The sequence below is a fragment of the Nerophis ophidion genome, linkage group LG09 (assembly GCF_033978795.1).
Source record: "Nerophis ophidion isolate RoL-2023_Sa linkage group LG09, RoL_Noph_v1.0, whole genome shotgun sequence".
Lineage (NCBI taxonomy): Eukaryota > Metazoa > Chordata > Actinopteri > Syngnathiformes > Syngnathidae > Nerophis > Nerophis ophidion.
Genome location: NC_084619.1, coordinates 20,643,231 through 20,665,730, shown reverse-complemented (window position 1 = coordinate 20,665,730; position 22,500 = coordinate 20,643,231). Strand labels below are relative to the sequence as shown.

At 37.4% G+C, this 22,500-nt stretch overlaps 2 protein-coding genes across 5 annotated transcripts in view; one reads left to right on the top strand and one right to left on the bottom strand.

The window, feature by feature from the left end:
• The window catches only part of LOC133559119 (calpain-1 catalytic subunit-like), a 28,876-nt gene extending 10,588 nt beyond the window's left edge, over positions 1 to 18,288 (top strand). For both annotated transcript variants that reach the window (XM_061910541.1, XM_061910540.1), the window contains 21 exons: positions 91 to 337; positions 1,686 to 1,755; positions 5,908 to 6,026; positions 6,104 to 6,237; positions 6,391 to 6,559; positions 7,889 to 7,972; positions 8,046 to 8,131; positions 8,212 to 8,286; positions 9,165 to 9,325; positions 9,397 to 9,566; positions 9,653 to 9,664; positions 10,028 to 10,239; positions 10,323 to 10,362; positions 10,449 to 10,514; positions 12,698 to 12,755; positions 12,900 to 12,964; positions 13,067 to 13,135; positions 13,209 to 13,287; positions 13,372 to 13,485; positions 13,567 to 13,625; positions 17,479 to 18,288. In XM_061910541.1, the coding sequence (XP_061766525.1) occupies positions 92 to 337; positions 1,686 to 1,755; positions 5,908 to 6,026; positions 6,104 to 6,237; positions 6,391 to 6,559; positions 7,889 to 7,972; positions 8,046 to 8,131; positions 8,212 to 8,286; positions 9,165 to 9,325; positions 9,397 to 9,566; positions 9,653 to 9,664; positions 10,028 to 10,239; positions 10,323 to 10,362; positions 10,449 to 10,514; positions 12,698 to 12,755; positions 12,900 to 12,964; positions 13,067 to 13,135; positions 13,209 to 13,287; positions 13,372 to 13,485; positions 13,567 to 13,625; positions 17,479 to 17,505 (2,115 nt within the window). In that variant the 5' untranslated portion in view covers position 91 and the 3' untranslated portion in view covers positions 17,506 to 18,288. The remainder of the gene's footprint in view (positions 1 to 90; positions 338 to 1,685; positions 1,756 to 5,907; positions 6,027 to 6,103; positions 6,238 to 6,390; positions 6,560 to 7,888; positions 7,973 to 8,045; positions 8,132 to 8,211; positions 8,287 to 9,164; positions 9,326 to 9,396; positions 9,567 to 9,652; positions 9,665 to 10,027; positions 10,240 to 10,322; positions 10,363 to 10,448; positions 10,515 to 12,697; positions 12,756 to 12,899; positions 12,965 to 13,066; positions 13,136 to 13,208; positions 13,288 to 13,371; positions 13,486 to 13,566; positions 13,626 to 17,478) is intronic.
• Positions 18,289 to 18,338: 50 nt separating this feature from the next.
• mrpl14 (mitochondrial ribosomal protein L14) overlaps positions 18,339 to 22,500 on the bottom strand; it is a 10,715-nt gene continuing 6,553 nt past the window's right edge. For all 3 annotated transcript variants that reach the window (XM_061910544.1, XM_061910543.1, XM_061910542.1), the window contains exon 3: positions 18,339 to 18,831. In XM_061910544.1, the coding sequence (XP_061766528.1) occupies positions 18,465 to 18,831 (367 nt within the window). In that variant the 3' untranslated portion in view covers positions 18,339 to 18,464. The remainder of the gene's footprint in view (positions 18,832 to 22,500) is intronic.

Here is a 22,500-nt window from a genome sequence, read left to right as displayed (position 1 = left end):
TGCTGTGGACTTTTGACAAAAGTGTATCACTGATACTAATAATAGCGACAGTTCAACACCACCCACTTCCATATTTTTATCCCGCGACAGTATGTATTCAGTTGGAGGGATATCTGCAAGCATACACGCTGACCGGCTGCGAGGAGAAGGCATGGGCTCCAACCAAAATGCGGTGCACTTTGCCAACCAGGACTACGAGGCGCTAAAGCAACAGTGCCTGGAGTCTGGTTGCCTTTTCGAAGACCCCTGTTTCCCAGCTGAGCCCCCATCGCTTGGCTTCAAGGAGCTGGCCCCATACTCTGCAAAAACCAGAGATGTCGAATGGATGAGACCCACAGTGAGGCAACCTTTTACCTTATTAGATCACAGCAGCCATTTTAACGTTGTAAAATAGTAAATGGTGTTACACAGGCACGAGTAATGATATTAAATGGTCTGTTTGCAACTTGCTCACAGTTACATTGTCCAAACCCAAAAATATAACAAGATCATCATTAGTGTTTTTTATGTGTATATATCTTTCACAATCACTAAATATATTGAATAAAAATTGCTCGTTGTTTGGAAAACGCTGTCTTGTCCACACATACATACAGAAAGTACATGCACACAGTTAAGTAGTCCAAGAGAAGCAATTAACAATTTGCAGTCATGGTGTTATGATATACAGTACATTCAATGGTAGCTAATGTTAGTAGCTAAACATTGCTAAACTGCTATCATTAGTTAACCACACACAAAGCTTGTGCATGTGTGTTACGTACAGACAGATTTTATGTCATTATGTGCTGAAAGCCGGTAGAAGCCGGGTTATAATGCATACAACACTGGAAAGATAGCGCCAGAATTTTCAAACAGTTTCTTTAAAAAATGTGTATTAAAGTGCACTTTAACACTTGTCCGTATAGCAGTAATGCATAACGAAGCAGAACATATCTCCCTTGTAATACATTGTGGACACCTATAACCATGCATTTTAATAAGGGTTATATTTATTTAGGTTTGAGATAGTTTACTAGGAAAAAAATACTGCTTAAAAAACTTCTTCATGCCTAGAATGGTTTATAAAGTTGGTACATTGGCTGCAGGCTTTGCAATAATAAGTATATTTTTACAATTAGACGTGTAGTGTGAAGTGAGGAGACTTAAGCTTTTTTTACTGAAATATGTTTTATTATGTGATCTCATTCATATTATTACAAACACCGACAATTCAACATTATCAATAAATTGTATAATTGGTCGGATCTGCTAATTACTTTCTATTTTACTTCTACTTGCCTCTAATTACGCCATACCATGTCTCTCAAATAACATTGCACGGCTATTGAGACTGTTTATGTTGAAGACTGGAATTTAAACAGAGCAAACAACATATCAATGACGATTTTATAACGTATCAAGAACGTCTGGTAATGCAGACGGAATCGGACAAGTTGTGGCAGGGGTCTGTCAGACCACTGCAGCTGTCTGCATTCTCTGACCACTCTCCTGCCATGACATTTGTTTACATGATTAGTCCTTGGCAGTCGAGGTGCAAGAAGAGTATGTCGGCAAGATCCTAACACAAATATTCTTGTACATGTGAATTGTATTTCAATTAGTGTACTGTGCATATAATTCAAATGCATCTGTGATTGCGATTAATCAGTTTATCCTCAACTTTTTTTAAATTTCCTCAAAAGGAACTAGTGGGTCAGCCTCAGTTCATTGTGGATGGTGCCACCAGGACGGACATCTGTCAGGGAGCGTTGGGTGAGTCCATTTTGGCCAAATTACTTATCAAGTCCTGTGTTCAACCCCCAATAAGAACGTCAGCAAGTGGATAATGTTGTTTACAAATACAATTCAATTACAGTTTCACATTAAAATGTTTCTTCCGTTGCTGACGTAAGACAACAATGTGGCTCGCATCCCAAATGTGACCAAATATGCTACAGTACTAAGTGTAGTGGCCATAAACAATGAGCTTCTACAGCAGTTGTGCCCAAAGTGTGGCACAGGGGCCATCTGTAGCCTGTGACTCATTTGTCATTGGTCTTAGGTACATTACAAAGAACACCAGCAAAAATTGGGAAAACGGAAAGAAACGAATGACAAAAAAACATGTTGAAATCAGACAATAATAAGGACACAAAGCTTTGTCTTATTGTCAAAACACGCTTGACTGCGGACACTGACCCCTGTATTCCAGCAGCTTCTAATTCATTGCAGTCCTGCTCTTTGGTGGTTGACTCTGAGTCTTGATCAATGATCATCCTGACCAATTTTCTCTCAACAGCAGGTTGAAACAAGTTTGTGCTCCAATCACTCTACGAAAAAATAAGAGTTATAGAAATTATTGGAAACTCAAGACAGCCATGACATTATGCTCTTTACAAGTGTATGTAAACTTTTGACCACACTTTCTTTGTACATTTCTGCTTGCTATTTCCCGCACTTGTCGCTCCCCAGTAACTGGACGCTATTGCAGTCAAAAAGGAGTCACAACGTTAATTGCGCCTTTTATATATATATATATATATATATAAAACACACATATATGTGTGTTTGTTATATAAACAGTACTTTTTATAACTTTCGGAAGTTTATTTTGTACTTGAATTTGTTTATAGGGTTAGGCGCAATAAGTGTTTAACTTCAGCCTAAACCCTTTCGGTCTGTAACATTTTTCATTTTCAATCTATGAATGTACAACTTTTTATTTTCAATCTATGAATGTACAACTGTTTTTTTTGCTTTGTTGACCATTGACCGAAGAACAATAAACTTGAACTTGAACTTGATATATATATATGTGTGTGATATATATATATGTGTGTGTGTGATATACATATATATACATATATATATATAATATGTCTGTTATATATATATATATATATATATATATAAAAACATACATATATATGTGTGTGTTATATAAATATATATTTATATATATATGTGTGTGTGATATATTTGTGTGTGTGTGTGATATATAAAAATATATATGTGTGTGAGATATATATATATACATATATATATACATATATATATTATGTCATATATATATATATATATATATATGTATATATATATATATATATATATATATATATGTATATATATATATATATATATATATATATATATATGTATATGTATATATATGTATATGTATATACATATATATAAAACACGCACATATATTAGGGCTGGGCGAGATATATCAATATACGCGATATATCGCGGGTTTGTCTCTGTGCGATATAGAAAATGACTATATCGTAATATTCGAATGTACGTTCTCACCCAGTTGTTTTTAGCTGCGGCCATTACACTACAGGCTCTTCCCACTCCTTTTTGTGTCTCCTTCTCACAGACAGCAAGCGCACAAACTTACATACGTCACATATGTATACGCCCTCGCCCAGTAGAGAGGTAGCAGCGTGGGTAACGTTAGCTGTGATGCTATTGGTGTTGCGAGAGGTAATACGAGAGAAAGAAGGTGCGATTCTGGTAACAAATGAAGGAAGAATTAATTCCCAAGAAAAACAGCAGAGGGTCCATTGTCTCGCGGTGGTTCGGCTTCAAGCGGGAAGATGTCGAATAGACAACTTTAATTTGTCAAGTGTGGGGCACAAGCGTTGCTACCAAAAGTAGCATTACTGCTAATATGTAGCAGCATTTGAAAAGTCACCTGCTAATAACTGTTTAATAAATACAGTTTTGTTCAATTGACTTAGTTGTGATTTCCTTCTCTGCATGAAAGTTTAAAATGAGCATATATTAATGCAGTATGAACCATAATGTTTTAATGTAGACACAGAATCACCATACTTCTGTGATTATATGCATCAAGTGTTCATTCAAGGCTAAGGCAAAATATCGAGATATATATCGTATATCACATTATGGCCTAAAAATATCAAGATATTAAAAAAAGGCCATATCGCCCAGCCCTAATATATATATATATATATATATATATATATATATATATATATATACACTCGCACGTTATTTGCGCGTTTAAAAAATGATTGCCGTTAAAGGACCTTATCGTTAATGTGTTATTGCGTTAACTTTGAAAGCCCTAATATTGTGTGTGTGTGTTTTATTTATATATATATATATATATATATATATATATACACTATTATCTTCTATCTTGACAGTAACAACGCTACGCTTCACATCTGGTCTAACCAACAAAACAACAAAAAATCGGCTTACAACATGATCATGTTTTGTCAAATATGTTTGGTAATGTGATTCTGTGATATTTCTACCTAAATAAATGTTTTCTGGCCGATTTAAATAAAGTCTATTGTAGTAGCAGCGGCAATATGACGGTGGCAGACTGTCTTTAAATAAATCAGCCTTTTATTTATTTCAAAAATAGCACTGTCAAACTAAATAGACAGAAGTGTAACACACATTACGGCTCCATCTTTGAACACTTTTAGTTTCTCGACGCCTTCTTCGCTCCCACTGAGAATGGGTTTAATACTGCGGTTGGCAACACTAAATTGGCCATAGTGTGTGAATGTTTGTCTATCTGTGTTGACCCTGCGATGAGGTGACGACTTATCCAGAGTGTACCTTGCTTTCCATCAAAATGCAGCTGGGATAGGCTCAAGCAACCCCCGTAAACCCCGCGAGGGACAAGCGGTAGAAAATGGATGAATACATTTTTGAATTGTTGCTATTTTTAGAATATTTTAAAAAAATGTCACGTACCTCTTGGCATACCTTCAAGTACACCCAGTGGTACGCGTACCCCCATTTGAGAACCACTGCACTACACAATATTAACATCGCGACAGTATATGTTATTTTAAAACCTGTTCTGATTGATAGTCTGCAATTACTGAATGTGTAACACGCTGAATATTAAATTTTATTAATGCATAAAGAAGCTTAAGAAAATGTCATGCAGCAAAACAAATTTGATTAACTTGTACAACATGTAATGTACAGAATATCAGAAGCTTTTATTCCCATTGAAATTTTTCAAATTTTACATGATCAAACATCTTTGATAATCAAAGTATGATTGTAACAATCCACATTTTGTGTTACTAATGCGTGAATCTGGTATCTACACATGGATGTGTAGCTCCTCCTCTGAATGCAAGTGCTCCTACAGCAGGAATACAAATTCTGGCAAGACTCATTGCTGGTAATTGTTTTAATGGTTTTTAAAAGTTTGTTTTTGTCCTTCTTGTGTTGAGCTGTTTAAAATGATAATGTGTTAAAAAAAAAAAAATCATTAAAGTAAAGTAATTGTCCAGTCATGGTATTAGAACTTCAAAAAGGGATCTGTCAAGGGTTGGTTTTTGGCTGAGACCCTAGATTTCTGCCTCGAAAAAATTGGTGACCTCTGATGTAGACAAAAATTATGTCTGCCTAAAGCCAAATATTTTTTAGAGTGTTGCATATTGTTCCAATGTGTGGCACCTTGAGACAAGAATATGTTGATTGACAGTCTAAAAGTAACATGTCTTCCTTCAGTAGTTATTTTTGCATTTTAATGCATTTTCATGATTAAAAATAAAATACAAATCACAAATCGAATTGCAATCGCAATTTTAGAAAGAAACATGGCAATTAGGTTTTTTCTCAATGCAACCTCATTGGCCATGACGCATGTCTTTTTTATGGTCAAAACAAAAAGATGAGCAAAAACCATGAAAAGCAAAACAAATATGTTTACTACAAATGAAAGTCTGTGATTCCTTTATTCAGTAAATGCTTTATTCACATAAGCCACAAAGCGGATTAGAAGCAGGCAATAATAGGACAGCGGCTGTTATTTCAAAAATTTTAAAACGTATCGTATATAACTTAAAACGTCCAGGAGGCCGATTAATTGAACAATGGCGTTGAGCATTTACTGTAATTTCATTTCCTGCCCTGTAGGAGACTGCTGGCTCTTGGCAGCTATTGGCTCTCTCACCCTTAACGATAAGCTGCTTCACCGTGTTGTACCACATGGCCAGTCCTTCCAAGACGACTATGCTGGAATTTTCCACTTTCAGGTACATTAGGGACATACATTTTTCCTTTTTTGTGTCGACTAGTGGATGCCGTTGATAACTTTTAATTGTTTTAATAGTTCTGGCAGTTTGGCGACTGGGTAGATGTTGTCATCGATGATCGACTGCCTGTCAAAGAGAGCGAGCTGATGTTTGTCCATTCTGCGGAGGGCAATGAGTTCTGGAGTGCCTTGCTGGAGAAAGCTTATGCCAAGTAGGTATTTTAAAAGCATGCTCTGGCTTTAAATTATTAAGCTGAGTGCATGTGCTGTAAGAACGAAGTGTAAATCTCAACGCATTAGGAAGTGCTGCAGTTTCCCGTCAATAATGCTGAGCAGTAAGAGTATTTTGTTTTTCTTTCTACCAGGCTGAATGGCTCCTATGAGGCTCTGTCGGGAGGAAGCACCACTGAAGGTTTCGAGGACTTCACAGGGGGTGTGTCTGAGATGTACGATCTCGGTAAAGCTCCGAGAGATCTGTACAAGATCATGAGAAAAGCTTTAGAGAGGGGCTCTCTGCTGGGCTGCTCAATTGATGTAAGTGTTCAACTATAATGTTGCCTTCCAGTAAACTAGGCCATCAGAAATGTAAAACTTTGGTTAATTGACACACTCTCAAAATTAGGCTTGTGGCAAATCAGCGCTCCAACTTTACCAAGATAATGTTACAATGCGATGTCATACAAGCATTAGTTGAAGTGTTGTTTTTAGTTGTGTAGAACTAAATTATTGCTACTTTTGGTGGTAATGTGACACTCATTGTGCTGTAAGAATGGTTAGAGTAATGCATCCTAAAAATATAATTGTGGCCTACATTGTTATTTGTAAGAGATGTGGTGGTGATGCAACAGTAATTTGTGTTTATTTGTTGAAGTTTGCCAATGCCGCCCGGCTGCATGTTGATTTTTATATGGTCTGCAGGCCAGGAGTTGGACATCTGTTGACGAGCTCTCACCTTTTCACTTCACCTACATGGAATTTAGTATGGTTATGTATTCCTCAAGAAAATGTTTTGTTATTTACAGTTTCGAAGTGCACACACAAAATGATTGCGTTTGTTAGCCATGTTTTGGTTTACATTTGATTAAACGTTTATGAGGACCTTTTTAAACGGCACGTGGAGCTATTTAGTTACTTCCCAGCAGTTTGAACTAAAAGTATAAAAAAAGACTAAAAAATGCAAGCGCATGTTTCTCGAGTGCCCTTTGAAGATCAGTCCTTGTGGTGTTGATCATGTGGTATACTGAGCTGCACATAAAGAATTAAAATAAATGTTTATCTCCTATATGGTGACTACATAACCAGTTTACATTTAATAGGTGTGATTGGGAAATGTATTTCCCCATATTCGTTGTTTTGTGTGCAAAGCCCTCCCCAGTAAACCTGCATATTATTGGCACAGTCTATCCCTTATTCCACCTCGATGAACCTGCTCGAAAAGCAAATACAGTGGCACTTTCTCTTTTGGGTTTGGCCTCAATGAAGTTGTGTTCTTTTAGCTTTTTATTGACTTTAAATGTTTCTTGTGAGTTGCTCCCATTTCCGAAAAAAACAATGATTAATTAAATCAAAAATACAATGACTCCCACTGGACTTATAATCGCTTCTGTGCAGTAATACTGTGGTTTGATATATAAATTATGCATTTAATTTATTCTGCATGGGTGGTGGCTGCTTCCGGTCCATGTTGCATGATTGTTGACTTAAGTCGTTACGGAGTGAGATTTACGCCTGTTATCTATCAAGCAGACCTTCTGTAAACTAGTCTTATAGCTTTACACTGAAGCTGTTGCCGTTCACATTGAAAACACTTTCACAATGTTTCTTTCCATGTTAATTAACACACTATCATTTTTTTCATAACAGATCACAAGTGCTTTTGACATGGAGGCTGTGACGTTCAAGAAGTTGGTAAAAGGCCATGCCTATTCAGTCACTGGATTGAAAGAGGTACGCCTTTATGAAACGCAGCGGTTGTTGGCATTCAAGGTTGAAAGTTACCCATCATTTCGCTGCCTCACAGGTGGACTACCGTGGAAGACTGGAGCGTTTAATCAGAATTCGTAATCCTTGGGGCCAGGTGGAGTGGACCGGCGCCTGGAGTGACAAGTAAATCAATCAATATTGATATTGTTCCTTTTTATTCAACGGTTATCCTATCATATGATGTTGACCACTTCTCTGTTTAGTTCCTCCGAATGGGAACAAATTGACCCATCCGAACGAGAGGATCTGCATCTGAGGATGGAAGATGGAGAGTTCTGGTGTGTGTTACAGTAAAATAAAAAAGTATGAGTGCTTTATACGAACAACTAATATTAATGATTAGATTGAGGTTAGGATTAGTGTTGGTCTTTAAAGGGCAGAGAACTATTTTTTGGTAATTTAAGTCATAAAGGGACAAGCGGTACAAAATGGATGGATGGATGGGCTTCACTGGAAGACAATAAACCCAATCCATGAACCTATGAAAAAAGGAAAAGTATGCTGATATATCATTGTTACCTCCACCTAGTGGCGAAATATACGTAAGGCAAGAGGTAGGGTTTTCCCCCCATGAGTAAGTTTGATTGATAATAAACCCAATCACACAAAAACTAAGGTATACTTTTTCTTTTTTTAAACATGAACATGATGTTAAAGTTTTTTTTATAAATAACTTAAATGCATACATATTTTTTTTCTTCTTGCGCCTCTTTGACAACATTAACACCATTTAAATTAAAATGAATACTCTATTAAATTGTGGTAATCAAAATAAATCCACATCTGCACTGTTTAATCTGAATTTAAAATTGAATTGTTTGATTTACATGACACTGGGAATAGAACAATAATTTAACATTTGTCCGTTCTTGTCAGATGATTAATTGCCCACTGCTCCCCTCACCTCCCAGGGGGTGATCAAGGGTGATGGGTCAAATTATTACAATAGTTTTTTAGTCCTTTAATGTCTGGATATTTTTTTAAGTTTAAAACGAGTGCATTTATAAAGGGTTAAACAAGTGTAAGTCCACAGTTAGTTTTTTTTTACCTTTTGACAGATGGGTATTGATGTCCTCATTTACAGAATAGATCAATTCTAAAAAGTCATCACACTCATTTTGAATGCAATTCTATCATCTTTTTTCTTTTCATCCAGGATGGCCTTCAGTGAGTTTCTCAGGCAGTTTTCCCGTCTTGAAATATGCAACCTGACCCCTGACGCTCTAAAGGAGGACACTCTGAGCCACTGGAACACCATCAAGTTTCACGGCACATGGAGGAAAGGCAGCACCTCCGGAGGCTGCAGGAACCATCCTAGTGAGCCCCGTTTCTTACACAAGCTTCTTTGTAATTAAATGATCTTCACACCAGCGCCGCAACTCTTGCAGACACCTTCTGGATCAATCCTCAGTACAAGATCACATTGCTGGAGGAAGATGACGACCCAGAGGATGAGGACGTCGCCTGCAGTTTCTTGGTAGCTCTGATGCAGAAGGACCGCCGTAAGTATCGGCGCCAAGGTCAGGATATGCACACCATCGGCTTTGCGCTGTACGAGGTAAGAGTGGGGACTATCATATTGTTCCTCTCGGTGTTATTAATTTGACTTGATGTTCCATTTTTGTCTTTTATGTGTTCTTGCAGATTCCTGAGGAGGTAAGCCAGCATCAATAGTGTCAAAGACTTTGATTACAGAGTGTTAATTGTTGCGTTTGTAGTTTGCAAGAGTATCCAAGTAAAATATTGAGTCACCTTACTTAAAATATTAAAGACCTCTCCTAATATAATGCAGTACAGTTTTACGCTTCTGAAAACTCCAAAAGCTATGTCATTAAATAATATCTCTGTAATAGTAATTAGATGTTGGATATTTAAAATATATATATATTTTTTAGAAATAACCGCTTTGAATTTGATTAATTTCATACAGTTTTTTACTAAAAAGAAAAGTTCAATGTCCATCCAGTGCATGTGATTGTAAATGATGAATTGACCTACCGAGTTTCCTCCTTCCTTCAGTTTCGAGGCTGCCAGAATGTTCATCTGAAAAAGAATTTCTTCCTGAGCAATCAATCCTGCGCTCGCTCTGAGACTTTCATTAACTTGCGGGAGGTGAGCACACGACTCCGTCTTCCTCCCGGAGAGTACCTTATCGTTCCCTCCACCTTTGAGCCGGGTAAAGAGGCCGACTTTGTGCTCCGAGTCTTCACTGAGAAGCAATCCGAAACGGAGTATGTGTTTTTACCTCACCGTTAGCTTCAAAGGTCATTCTCTACGCATAGACAGCAAATAATAATTTAATTGTTACTTGCAGAGAGCTTGACGATGAAATCTCTGCGGATTTCGGAGAAGACGTAGGTGATACACATCGGAAGGAATTTTAACAGATCTGATAATTTACTCCATAATGTTGTTAAATATTAAACTACTTTCCCTACAGGATGAAGTTACTGCAGATGACATTGATGAATCTTTTAAATCAATGTTTGCCCAACTAGCAGGAGAGGTAGGCTTTAACATATTTGTCATTTTGTTACTACTAACATGTACGGTACATTATTACAGTGGTACCTCAACTTCAGAGTGCCCCGACCTACGAGTTTTTTGAGTTGGGAGCTGTCTCTCGGCTAATTGTTATGTTTTAAGTTGCAAGTGAAAATTTGTGTTACAGTGAACCCCGTAATTCCAGACCAAAACATCTGGTCTTACTCGCTAGCATTAGCTTATAGCTAAAGATGGACACAACTTTGTTTTCCAGTAATGAGAAGGAAGAAAGGGAGGGTAAAGGACACTGCTGTAAAGAGGCAGATATTATTTATTGAATTAAAGAAAAAAATCAAGAACATAACAGAGGGTGTCGCCAACTTCTAACGGCAACTTTGAATGTTGAAATAATATACAAACTGCAAACATATTTATCCATGAAAATATGGAGAATCTGCTGATGGTGTGGACAAAGTCTTTTGTTCAAGATAAATTATGTACATTGTCACATTATATTAAATTGTAAATTCAATTGTATTGTCTTTTATTAGGGCTGTCAAACCAGTAAAATATTTAATCGCAATTAGTAGCTGGGATAGTCTTCAGCACCCCACACGACTCCGAGAAGGACCTGCAGTAGGAAAGGGATGGACAAATAGTAGCATTTTGTACATAGTTAACGCAAAATTAATTGCGATTGATCACAAATATAATTTTGGTGTGTTCAGATATCAGTGTTCCGATACCAGTTTCAAACACTAACACAAAATATGGATTGTTATGATCATGGTTTGATTGTTAAACATGTTTTGGTAATGTAATCTGTGCTATTTCTACCTAAATAAATGTCTCATCCTCTGCACATCACACATTGTACAAGTTAATGGTATTCATATTTCTTTATGACAATATCTTAACCTTTTCTATTTATTAATAAAACGTGATATCCAGCCTGCTAAACCTTTAATGAGTACAGGTTATAAAATAATATACACTTCATGTCAATCTGCCAGAAAACATGTAATTAGGAAGAAAAAAAATCACATAATACATTACAAAACATCTTTGACAAAGCATGCTGGTAATGTAAGAGGATTTTAATTTTGTTACGGTAGTTAGACCGGATTTGATGCATAGCACTATTATTGTGAAGCCAGAACTGTGTGATTGGTATTACAAGAGGTGTCTTGACATGTTTTGACAATGTGAAAGTCTCAGATAAAAATGACTCCAGACATCCTGCTTACCGTCTTTTCTGCTGAGCTTTTATTCCATCTTACTTAAGCAGTTAGTGTGGGGCGGTCGGGGTGGTTCGGTTGGTAGAGTGGCCGTGCCAGCAACCTGAGAGTTCCAGGTTCGATTCCTGCTTCCTATTCCTAGTCCTAGTCACTGCTGTTGTGTCCTTGTGCAAGACACTTAACAATCTTCTCCCAGTGCCACCAACACTGGGTAAAATGTATCTTAAAGATGTATATATTAACTATGTAAAGCGCTTTGAGTGACTAAAAAAATGCGATATAAATAAAATTTACGATCTACATCTAATGTTATCAGTGCACTCAACCGTAATCCTAACCCGAAAGTGAAGCTCCACCTCTCTGCAAGCGGCAAAGTTCGCTATCAGGCAATTCTTCAAATGACGTTGTCTCACGGTGATTGAAGATAAAATTGTCTTTTCATGTCGGGAGGACGACCTGCCATGGCTTTGAACAGGGGATTTCCATAATGTCCCCTTTTATTTGTGCATTTGTGCTCGCTTTTTTCCAGCTCGTGGCTCAACAGTAACTGAACGCCATTGTGTTTTTCTCCGCTACAAAATGGACCGAAGGTCAAAAAGGAGTCAGGAAGCATGCGCGTTTATCGCAAGTTAAAGTAAATTTTGCGCTGTTATAGAAACATATAGCATTTAGATATCTTGTTACCTTTAACAGGCCTATTTTTCATACAATATTTTTTTTATCAAAAAAGTTAGTTTCTCTTGTTAAAACTATGTTTTGGGGGGCTATGCACTGATTAATTTTATTTTAGTTGAGTTGCGATACAATTGTTTTGTGTTAAGAGCGCTGTCACAGAACCAATTCCGCTTGTAAGCATGTATTATCATTATTACTATTATGCATTTTATATAACATTTGCACGGTTATGCTGGTAGCATCTGTAAGGCGAAGTAATATTTTAAATAAAACCATTTATATGTCTCTCTAGGACATGGAGATTTCCATTCGGGAGCTGAGGACCATTCTAAACAGAGTCATGTGCCGTCGTGAGTTTTGTTTATATTTTCAGTGATGGATTGGTAGCGTAAGACTTGACAATGTATCTGTAGCCTGTTTCCATTGTAGTGTATATAATGTATTTCCTGGAAGGAATGTGTACCTCCACTTATGGTAAGTTTGTTTTGTTTTAGACAAAGATCTGAAGACGGATGGCTTTAGTATGGAATCTTGCAGAACCATGGTCAACCTCATGGATGTATCCTCAGGAATTAATACAAAAGCATGTTTACTATGACTGTGTTGAAATGTTAGTGTTGTACTGATTTCTGTTGAATCCCATAACACCATGTTATATCAGAAGGATGGAAGTGCTCGTCTGGGGCTGGTGGAGTTCCAGATTCTTTGGAATAAGATCCGAAAGTGGCTGGTTAGTGTTAATGTTAAATGTGCATGACAAGCATTTTAACTACACTGACCATATGCTTATATTTTATTTACAGCTTGTTTTTAGACAGTTTGATCTTGACAAGTCTGGTGCAATGAGTTCATATGAGATGCGACTGGCTGTGGAGGGAGCAGGTGCAAATGTTCATTCTTTTTTTTCATATATTGAATAATTATCCTTAAATCACCTTTTTATATGATTGTCCCCATCCTTTGCAGGTTTTAAACTAAACAACAAACTGAACCAGATTCTTGTAGCCCGGTATGCAGAGAATGAGATGATTGACTTTGATAACTTCATCTGTTGCTTAGTGAAGCTTGAGGCCATGTTCAGTGAGTGCCAGCCGTCATGTTATTTTACACATGCGGACACATTTTTTTAAGCAAGTAACTTATTAATGATATTTTCCACAGGGTCTTTCAAGCAGTTTGACAAAGAGACATCAGGAGTGGCTGAACTGACTCTAACAGAGGTACATTTTATTTTTACGGTCCCTTTTTATTGTTTAATATATTTTCTCATTTCTTTCATTTATTTTGAACACAAAAAATAAATCTAGCCTCTCCAATACAATATAAAAAAACAATAGTAACAAAATATTAGCAAAACATGGTGTGTGTCCAAAAAAGAGCAGGAAGAAGCAAGGGCTAATAAAGTCCTGCCTTGCCACTCTGATATGATATTAATATTAATCTGATTCTTTATCTTCAATACAATACACCATGACCTTTTTTAATATTTGGTCTATAAATATAGGATACATATCATATATATAAATATATCCATGATGAGTCACAATAAACCCAATATCATTTAGACTTAGACTTAGACAAACTTTAATGATCCACAAGAGAAATTGTTCAACACAGTAGCTTAGTTACAATGATGAAAAGTGTAAGGATGCAAAGGACAATGCAGGTATAAATAGACTAGGTATAGCAATTTAAAATATAATATATCTATGAATATATACAATATATACTTAATATGTGTACAGTATGTTATATATACAGATATGTCTATAACATATACAATATATACCAAATGCTATGTGAAGTGAAGTGAATTATATTTATATAGCGCTTTTCTCTAGTGACTCAAAGCGCTTTACATAGTGAAACCCAATATCTAAGTTACATTTAAACCAGTGTGGGTGGCACTGGGAGCAGGTGGGTAAAGTGTCTTGCCCAAGGACACAACGGCAGTGACTAGGATGGCGGAAGCGGGAATCGAACCTGCAACCCTCAAGTTGCTAGCACGGCCACTCTACCAACCGAGCTAAACCGCCCCATGTACACTATTACAGTATATTTGGCAGCCCCAGCATAAAAAAGAGAGTAAGTCCAGCAGAAAATAGAATATAGACATTAACAACAAAGAGAAGTAGCTGACATAGAAGGTGTCAGGTAATAGGCGGATATTATCTGTCGCTGTATGGGGAGTGATTATACAGCTGGATGGAGTGTGGAATGAAGGATTTCTTGAATCGCACAGTGCGGGAAGGAAGCTGAAGGAGCCTGTTGGAGTATGAACTCCGCTGTCCCTCAATTGTCTGGTGGAGTGGGTGGGAAGGATTGTCCATGATGGCCAGCAGTTTGTCAAGTGTCCTCTTGTCCCCCACTGATACAAACGCCTCCAACTGCGAGCCAATAGTTTGGCCGGCTTTCCGGATCAGTTTATCAATCCGGTTTGAGTCCCTTTTGCTGGTGCTGCTCCCCCAACAAACCACAGCGAAGTGAAGGGCACTGGCCACAACAGACTGATAGAAGATCTCCAACAGCTTGCTGCACACATTAAAGGACCTAAGCTTCCTCAGGAAAAGGAGTCTGCTCATTCCCTTCTTGTAAACAGCATTGCAGTTGTCCTTCCAATCCAGTCTGCTGTTCAAATGAACTCCCAGGTACTTATATTGCCCCACCACTGCCACCTCCCGGCCCTGGATCTTGATGGGCTCCACCGGGGTCATACTCTTCCTGAAGTCGATGACCAGCTCCTTGGTCTTGTCCACGTTAAGGACCAGATGGTTCGCCTGAGACCACTCCACAAAGTCAGCAATCAGTGTCCTATACTCCAATTCCTGTCCCTCTCTGACACACCCGACACAGCAGAATCGTCAGAATATTTCTGCAGGTGGCAGAACCTGGAACTGTACTGGAAGTCTGAGGTGTACAGGGTGAACAGGAAAGGAGACAGGACAGTCCCCTGTGGAGCACCTACACCACTGACCACAGTCTCTGACAGGGAGCTCCCCAGTCGCACAAACTGGGGCCTGTCAGACAAGTAATCAGTGATCCAGGAGACAATGGATGAACTGACACCCATCCTGAGCAACGTGTCACTCATCAGAATTGGCTAAATGGTGTTAAAGGCACTGGAGAAATCAAAGAACATGATCCTCACAGTGCCCTTCCCACCATCCAGGTGAGAGTGAGCACGATGCAGCAGGTAGATAACAGCATCATTCACTCCTACATGTGGCTGATATGCAAACTGTAGAGGATCCAGGGAAGGAGTCACCAGGGGTCTCAGCTGTTTCAGTAGAAGTCTTTCGAGGACCTTCATGGCCTGGGACGTCAGGGCAACAGGTCTGAAGTCGTTCAAGCCCGATGGGATGGGCTTTAATCAAATATAGTTAATATAGATACATTAGACCCTTAAAGAGAAACTGCACTTTTTTAAAATATTGCCTCTCGTTCACAATCATTATAAAAGACATGACAAAGAATGGATTTTTTTAAAAGCATCCCAACTTGTAAATAAAAGTCCGCTTATTCTCTTTTTCGGCCATAAAATCCAACAAATAACCATTGAAAAACTGGCAACAATATTACATTTACATTTTGTGACTTGAATATTAACCAAGTATTAGTGATATTGTTACTATAACCGTTAACGCAGACGAACGATATAGCGGCTTTTGTGTCTCCCTTTGTTTACATAATCGAGTAGTCTGCTGCTTTCTCGCTTCTTTGCTCCCTGTAAGTTTATTCTAGATCATAAAACATGCATCTCACCTGGGCATGAGACATCTGAGTAGGTATTTCGACAAGTTGGTACACTTTGATAGCGATTTAGGACCCAAAACTGGCAAGGACGACAAAAAAAGACGCGTGTTCCTCTAAACCCACCACTCCTTTTCTTTGTGAGAATTATGAAACATTTTTCATCTAAATGGGAATATATGAACAGCCGAGCAGTCTGCATTCTAATGACGGCAGACGTTGCGCATTAAGTGATGTTTCATTATGTTTGTTGGCTCTTATGAAGTATGCAGTGAGTAATAATCAGTATTAAAGGGAAAACAATGTAAACATTGTGATGCGGTTTTTAAATTACTGCACCGCATATGCTTAAAATGATCAAAATATGTAAATCCATCCATATTAAATGTTATTATAGATGTGCCTGTTACTACATATATATTTACATAATGTATATAAAACCTCAATGGAGGTGTTTGGATGTTTTTTAAGGGCTTTATAGGCAGAATTGCGCACCTCCATTATAAGTGAACTTTTGATCGCATTTGTTTAATATTGAGAGTGCAAAAAAAAATAAAAATAGCATCCATTGGCATGTCTTTCATAATTGTGAATAGGCAAAATTCCCCCAAAAAAGTGTAGTTCCCCTTTAAGATTTTGTTTCCTCCTCCTTGTGCCTATCAAAAAACATGTTTTCATATTTATTTTTAAATGTAATTAACATATAATTACTTTTAACTGTTTCTGTAACTCCCGAATAATTTTATCTGAGGTCATACAATATTGTACTCAAAGCGCCTTGCCTAACCCTAATCCTACAATTGACAGTTTAAAAAGTGCTCCGAGTAACCTTTACTTGACATTTGTGTTAGTATTTTAATGCTAACGTGCTTTAACAGCTTTTTTCATACACACTGTAATCCTGCACATGGCCAACATCCAGCTGCAATGGAAAATTAAGGACACAGTAATTACTATAAAACTTGATTCTGGAATACATCTACATTCGGAGAATTTAAATTCAGCTTCCTTCAATTCAAACTGGAATTACAATTATACTTGCTGTCGATTAGATAGTACTTTATTCATACCTAAGGGGAAATTGTATGCAACCTCAATTCAAATTCATGGGATTGAATTGGAATCCCCAGCGTAATTCAGAAAATTGCATAAACCTGCTCTCAACAGCAGAACAAATACATGCGGAAGATAGAGCTTTTTCACATTTGGTCATAGACATATTACTGCTTTAACAATAAAAATTTTCGCATAATGATTTAATGGTTCCCTGCAACACTTACACCCAACCTTTCTCACTTTATCCCTCTCAAATGTCATTGCTAGTGGCTCTACATGACTATGTGTGGTTGAAGACAACTGTACACCTACCAGGTGAAGGACGGCATCGACTCAGCGCCCTGCAGACTGCCATGATTGTTTTAACGCTCAGCCTTGATAATCTACCGGTAGTAACATTTCTCACTTAAGCATACCCAAAGTAGCAAAGAAGCTGTATACACACACACATCCTTTAAAGTCCTTTCAGGCCAGGTGTCTGCCAACAGACACTTAGATACTATGCAAACCTAAAGTATGCAGCTTAACTGTCACCTATGTCCTGCACGAGTAATATGTATAGCCACAGAATGTCAAGTTATTTGAATGGTGATAGCTAATAACATTCTATGTTTTGGGTTGGTGATCTTTAAAAAGCCTACTAAATAAAATGTATTGAAACGTTATGTAGTGCTTTAAATAGTGACTGTAAGGGTTCTACTAACCAATATCATGTACTCATGTTAAGTTTTGCAAACTCATTTGACATTTCATTTTTTACAGAAGTGTTAATTCAAGTTTTCATCAGTAGGTGGCAGTACAGACTTGATCTTGTGATTTATTCTCTATTAATAGTTTTTTTCTGTTCTGAAAACAAGCAGCTAATGTATAAAGTTTGACCTTAAGGTTCCATTTTGCACTGATTTTTTTAGTTGAAGCTGCTAGCAAGGATGCCTCACATTGAGAAACAATGTCGCTAATATTCACAGGGATCACAATATTGAATGCCTTATACCTGTCTAGCTATTAAAATGTGCCAGTTGTGTTTTGTGTTGAGAATGTGTGTTGTGCCTTCAATAAATATTACCATTAACATCACTCGTTCAAGTTTGTTCATTGTGTTTATCATAACATTAAGTTGACCTACATGCATTTACGGCAAAGGCCATATTTATTGTAAGCACAGAGAGCAGTGTCAACAAAACTTCAGCCTGTTACCATACATATAGTTATGTAATTCACAAAGTGACTGACAAGTGGAGAAATCAATCCTTTCAAACAAAAGAATTTGCGATTGCCAACACCTTTGAGTAGTCCCCTTCCAATTTACGTAAATGTGTGGGTAAGGGGACCTTAATCCTTGTTCCTGTTGGGTTCCCGTTTTCCTCGAGCAGAACAACATTATTTGAATCAAAGCGTGGAGTCATTGGTTTTCCGGGCATTTTGTGACCGACGATAAGCGCTGCCTTCTTCTGTCCTTTAATGGCCAGCAATACTTTATCTCCAACTTTTCCGATACCATTCTTGGTGTAGACATGGATCACTCTTGGCGGCCGACGGTATCCTGTGCTTCCAAGTGTGCTGTTGTCCACAACTCTCACTCTGGTCATCTTCTGAATGGCAGCTGCCACAGCCGACAGACTATAAGGACAATACATTTAAGAGAATTTATAGGACAGGATGCTGGGACAATAGTCACAATTCTACTACATTTTGGCTTACTTGATTAAGACATTTGTATTTCTTCCTTTTTCTTGACACTGTACAAGCTACAGTAGCCTTGTGCAATAATTAACTCATGTTCTTAATATTTTATTGATTACACTTTTTTCCTTCCCTTCATCACTGTTTAATCTATATCCACCATTTTTGGTGAATTATGTGTCTGTCAATTGTTTCACTCCTGGATTTATTTTTCTTAATATCTACTTTTTAAAATTATATTTATGAATTGATTAACGTGGACCCCGACTTAAACAAGTTGAAAAACTAATTCGGGTGTTACCATTCCGGTCAATTATACGGAATATGTACTGTACTGTGCAATCTACTAATAAAAGTCTCAATCAATCAATCAATTTTTTTCAATTAATTCTTATTCTATCTACACTTACGTTATTTTATATACTTATTACTTGTAGCCCTCAGAGGCTACCATTACCCCATGATATTACTCAATTATATATATGTTTTTTTACATTAAAAAAATATGTAGATTTTACAGTATAAAAACTGACGGCTCATTTGCCAAAATTCTACGGTAAAATTTACGATTTTTTTACAGCATGAAAATGGAAAAACCATACCACAGCTTTCACTGTAAAATCTGATTGTTTTTACAATGTATTACTGTTCATGGAAAAACGTAACCACAGTTTTGTTTTTACTGTAAAAATGTTGACAGTGTACAATTATCGATAACTTGCTTTAAAATTACGAGTCAAGGCGATATTTAATCACTTATTTTAATTGTATCGCCAAAAATGTATGGAATGTAATATTAGCTCAAGTAAAAAATATGTTATATTCCTTGCAGTACATTATTATTTTCTGTCAAAATAGAAAATGTAATACATTTAGTGAAAAAAGACTCAAAATTAATTCCAGGCTTTAGTGGGCCACATCTGGTACATTATTATTAACTCTTAGCTGGGGACACCCTACAACTACCGCTAAGGGTCCCGGCACCCCACTGTATGTATGTTTTTAGTTGCCCTTTTTTTGGGCCCACCCCTGTGTTGTTCATGTCTCTGCCTACATTAAAGAAACAGCATCAATCTATGTCTTGACAAAAAAACAATGACTTGTGTGTTGTTTGGGAACAGTTGGTAGTGGTTATGAGCAGTAAAACTTCTAATGTGTGGTCAAATGTGTGTGGGACGTCTAAGATGAAGACAGCATTTATGATTTTGGTTTACATAGTAAACAACTAAAAACTAAGGCTTTGGGCATTGTCAAATGTATACATTTGTCAAAATAAAGACAAGGACACACGTCACCGTGTACTTCCTGCACGTCATCCTCATCACTAAAGGAAAAATCTAATCTGCAGGAGAAAATCCCTTTACCATTTTCAAGTACGTTTTTTTTTTAAGTGGTCAGCTTGAAGCATCCTTCTGTCTCTGACTCCATTGTCGCCATGTGACAAGAGTGCGTGATTGTTATGATTTTGCTTCCTGGTTTTGATGATCCGCCTTATCTTGCCTCTGATTGGCCAGTCAAATATTTCGCCCTAGCCAATTGTGACTCAACATTCCAACACCAACCAATCATGGATTTTCTCCGTATGTATGGATGTTCTCATTCATCCAGGTCATTGTATTTTCTCCTTATTTTTTTGGCCTGGATATACAGTCCATTTCATCCTTTTGCAGCTTGTAGTGTTGATGCGAGCTACTTCGCTCCATGGGTCTAAAAATAGCAAAGCTACTCGTTAAAAAAGCAACGCTACAGCCAAGCTACTGGAAAATGTAGTTAAACTACGTAGCTTAGCTACATGTAGCATGTTACTGCCCATCACTGCCTGCATGACTTATTTAGTGCAGTGGTTCTGAAACTTCTTTCACCAAGTACCATATCAGAAAAAAAAACTTGAGTTTGACACGTGTGCTGTATACTGTACTTTTTTTCTTCTTGTAACTCATTTGCTTATTAGTATTTATTTCTTCTTCACATTCTCTATTCTGTTCTCTTTAATTATGTTAAAGTAGTATATAGTATTACAATATAAACACCTTTGAAGGTTATGCAACACAATGTAAGTTATACATATGCTGGTGTACAATCAAAATTATATTTTTAAAATTCTCTTCATGGAATAAAATTACAACAAAAAAAGTCACTATAACTCACAGGGCATTCAGAAAGTATTCACAGAGCTTAACTTTTTCCCCATTTTGTTATGTTAGCCTTATTCCAAAATGGAATAAATTATTTTTTATCCTCAAAATTCTACAGCCAATAACCCCATAATGACAGTGTGAAAACATTTTGTTTTAATGTTTAGCAAATGTATTAAAACTATAAAATCTCATGTACTGTACCTAAGTATTCACCGCCTTTGTTCAATACTTTGTTGATGCACATTTGGCAGCAATTACAGGTTTTCATCCAGGGTGTGTCTGTAGATTGCGGTGTTCATTTTTATTCATATCTATCCTGAGTAGTCTCCCAGTTTCTGCCGCTGAAAAACATCCCCACAGCATGATGCTGCCACCACCATGCTTCACTTTAGTGATGGTATTGACCTGGTGAAGAGCAGTGCCTGGTTTCTTCCTAAAAAAATGATAATTTCCATTCACGCCAAAAAGATACATTTTTGTTTTACTAAGAAATGGCTTTTCTCTGGACAATATACCATATAGGCCCGGTTAGTGGATTTCTGCAGAAATAGTTGTCCTTTCGGGATGGTTCTCCTCTCTCCACAGAGGAATGCTGTAGCTCTGACAGAGTGACCATCAGGTTTTTGGTCACCTCCCTGACTAGACTAAGATGAATGCAGCAATGTAAAGAGACATCCTGGATGATAAACAACGCTTCCCATTTAATCTGATGGAGCTTGAGAGGTGCTGCAAAGAGGAATGGGTGAAACCGCCCAAAGATTGGCTTGCCACATTGTGGCATCGTATTCAAAAAGATTTGAGACTGTAATTGCTGCCAAAGGTGCATCAACAAAGTATTGAGCAAAGTCTGTGAATACTTACAGATTGATTGATTGAAACTTGTATTAGTAGATTGCACAGTTCAGTACATATTCCGTACAATTGACCACTAAATGGTAACACCCGAATAAGTCTTTCCAACTTGTTTAAGTCGGGGTCCACGTTAATCAATTGATGGTACATACAGTATGTAAGTATAGCGGTGTAGCTCGGTTGGTAGAGTGGCCGTTCCAGCAACTTCAGAGTTCCAGGTTCGATCCCCGCTTCTGCCAACATAGTCATTGCTGTTGTATTCTTGGGCAATACACTTTACCCACCTGCTCCCAGTACCACCCACATTGGTTTAAAAATGTATTTAAATATTGGGTTTCACATTGTAAAGCACTTTGAGTCACTAAAGAAAAAGCGTTATATAAATATAATTCACTTCACACAATTGCATGTCATGTTTTAGTTTTTAAATTTTAATACTACCTCAGTAGAAGCATTCAAGTCCCAGCTTAAAACTCATTTGTATACACTAGCCTTTATATAGACCCCCTTTTAGACCAGTTGATCTGCCGTCTCTTTTCTGCTCTCCCCCTCTCCGGCGTGGCGAGGTTAGTAGGTGCCCACATACAGTATGACGCGCTAGCTGTTCAAAGTCAGG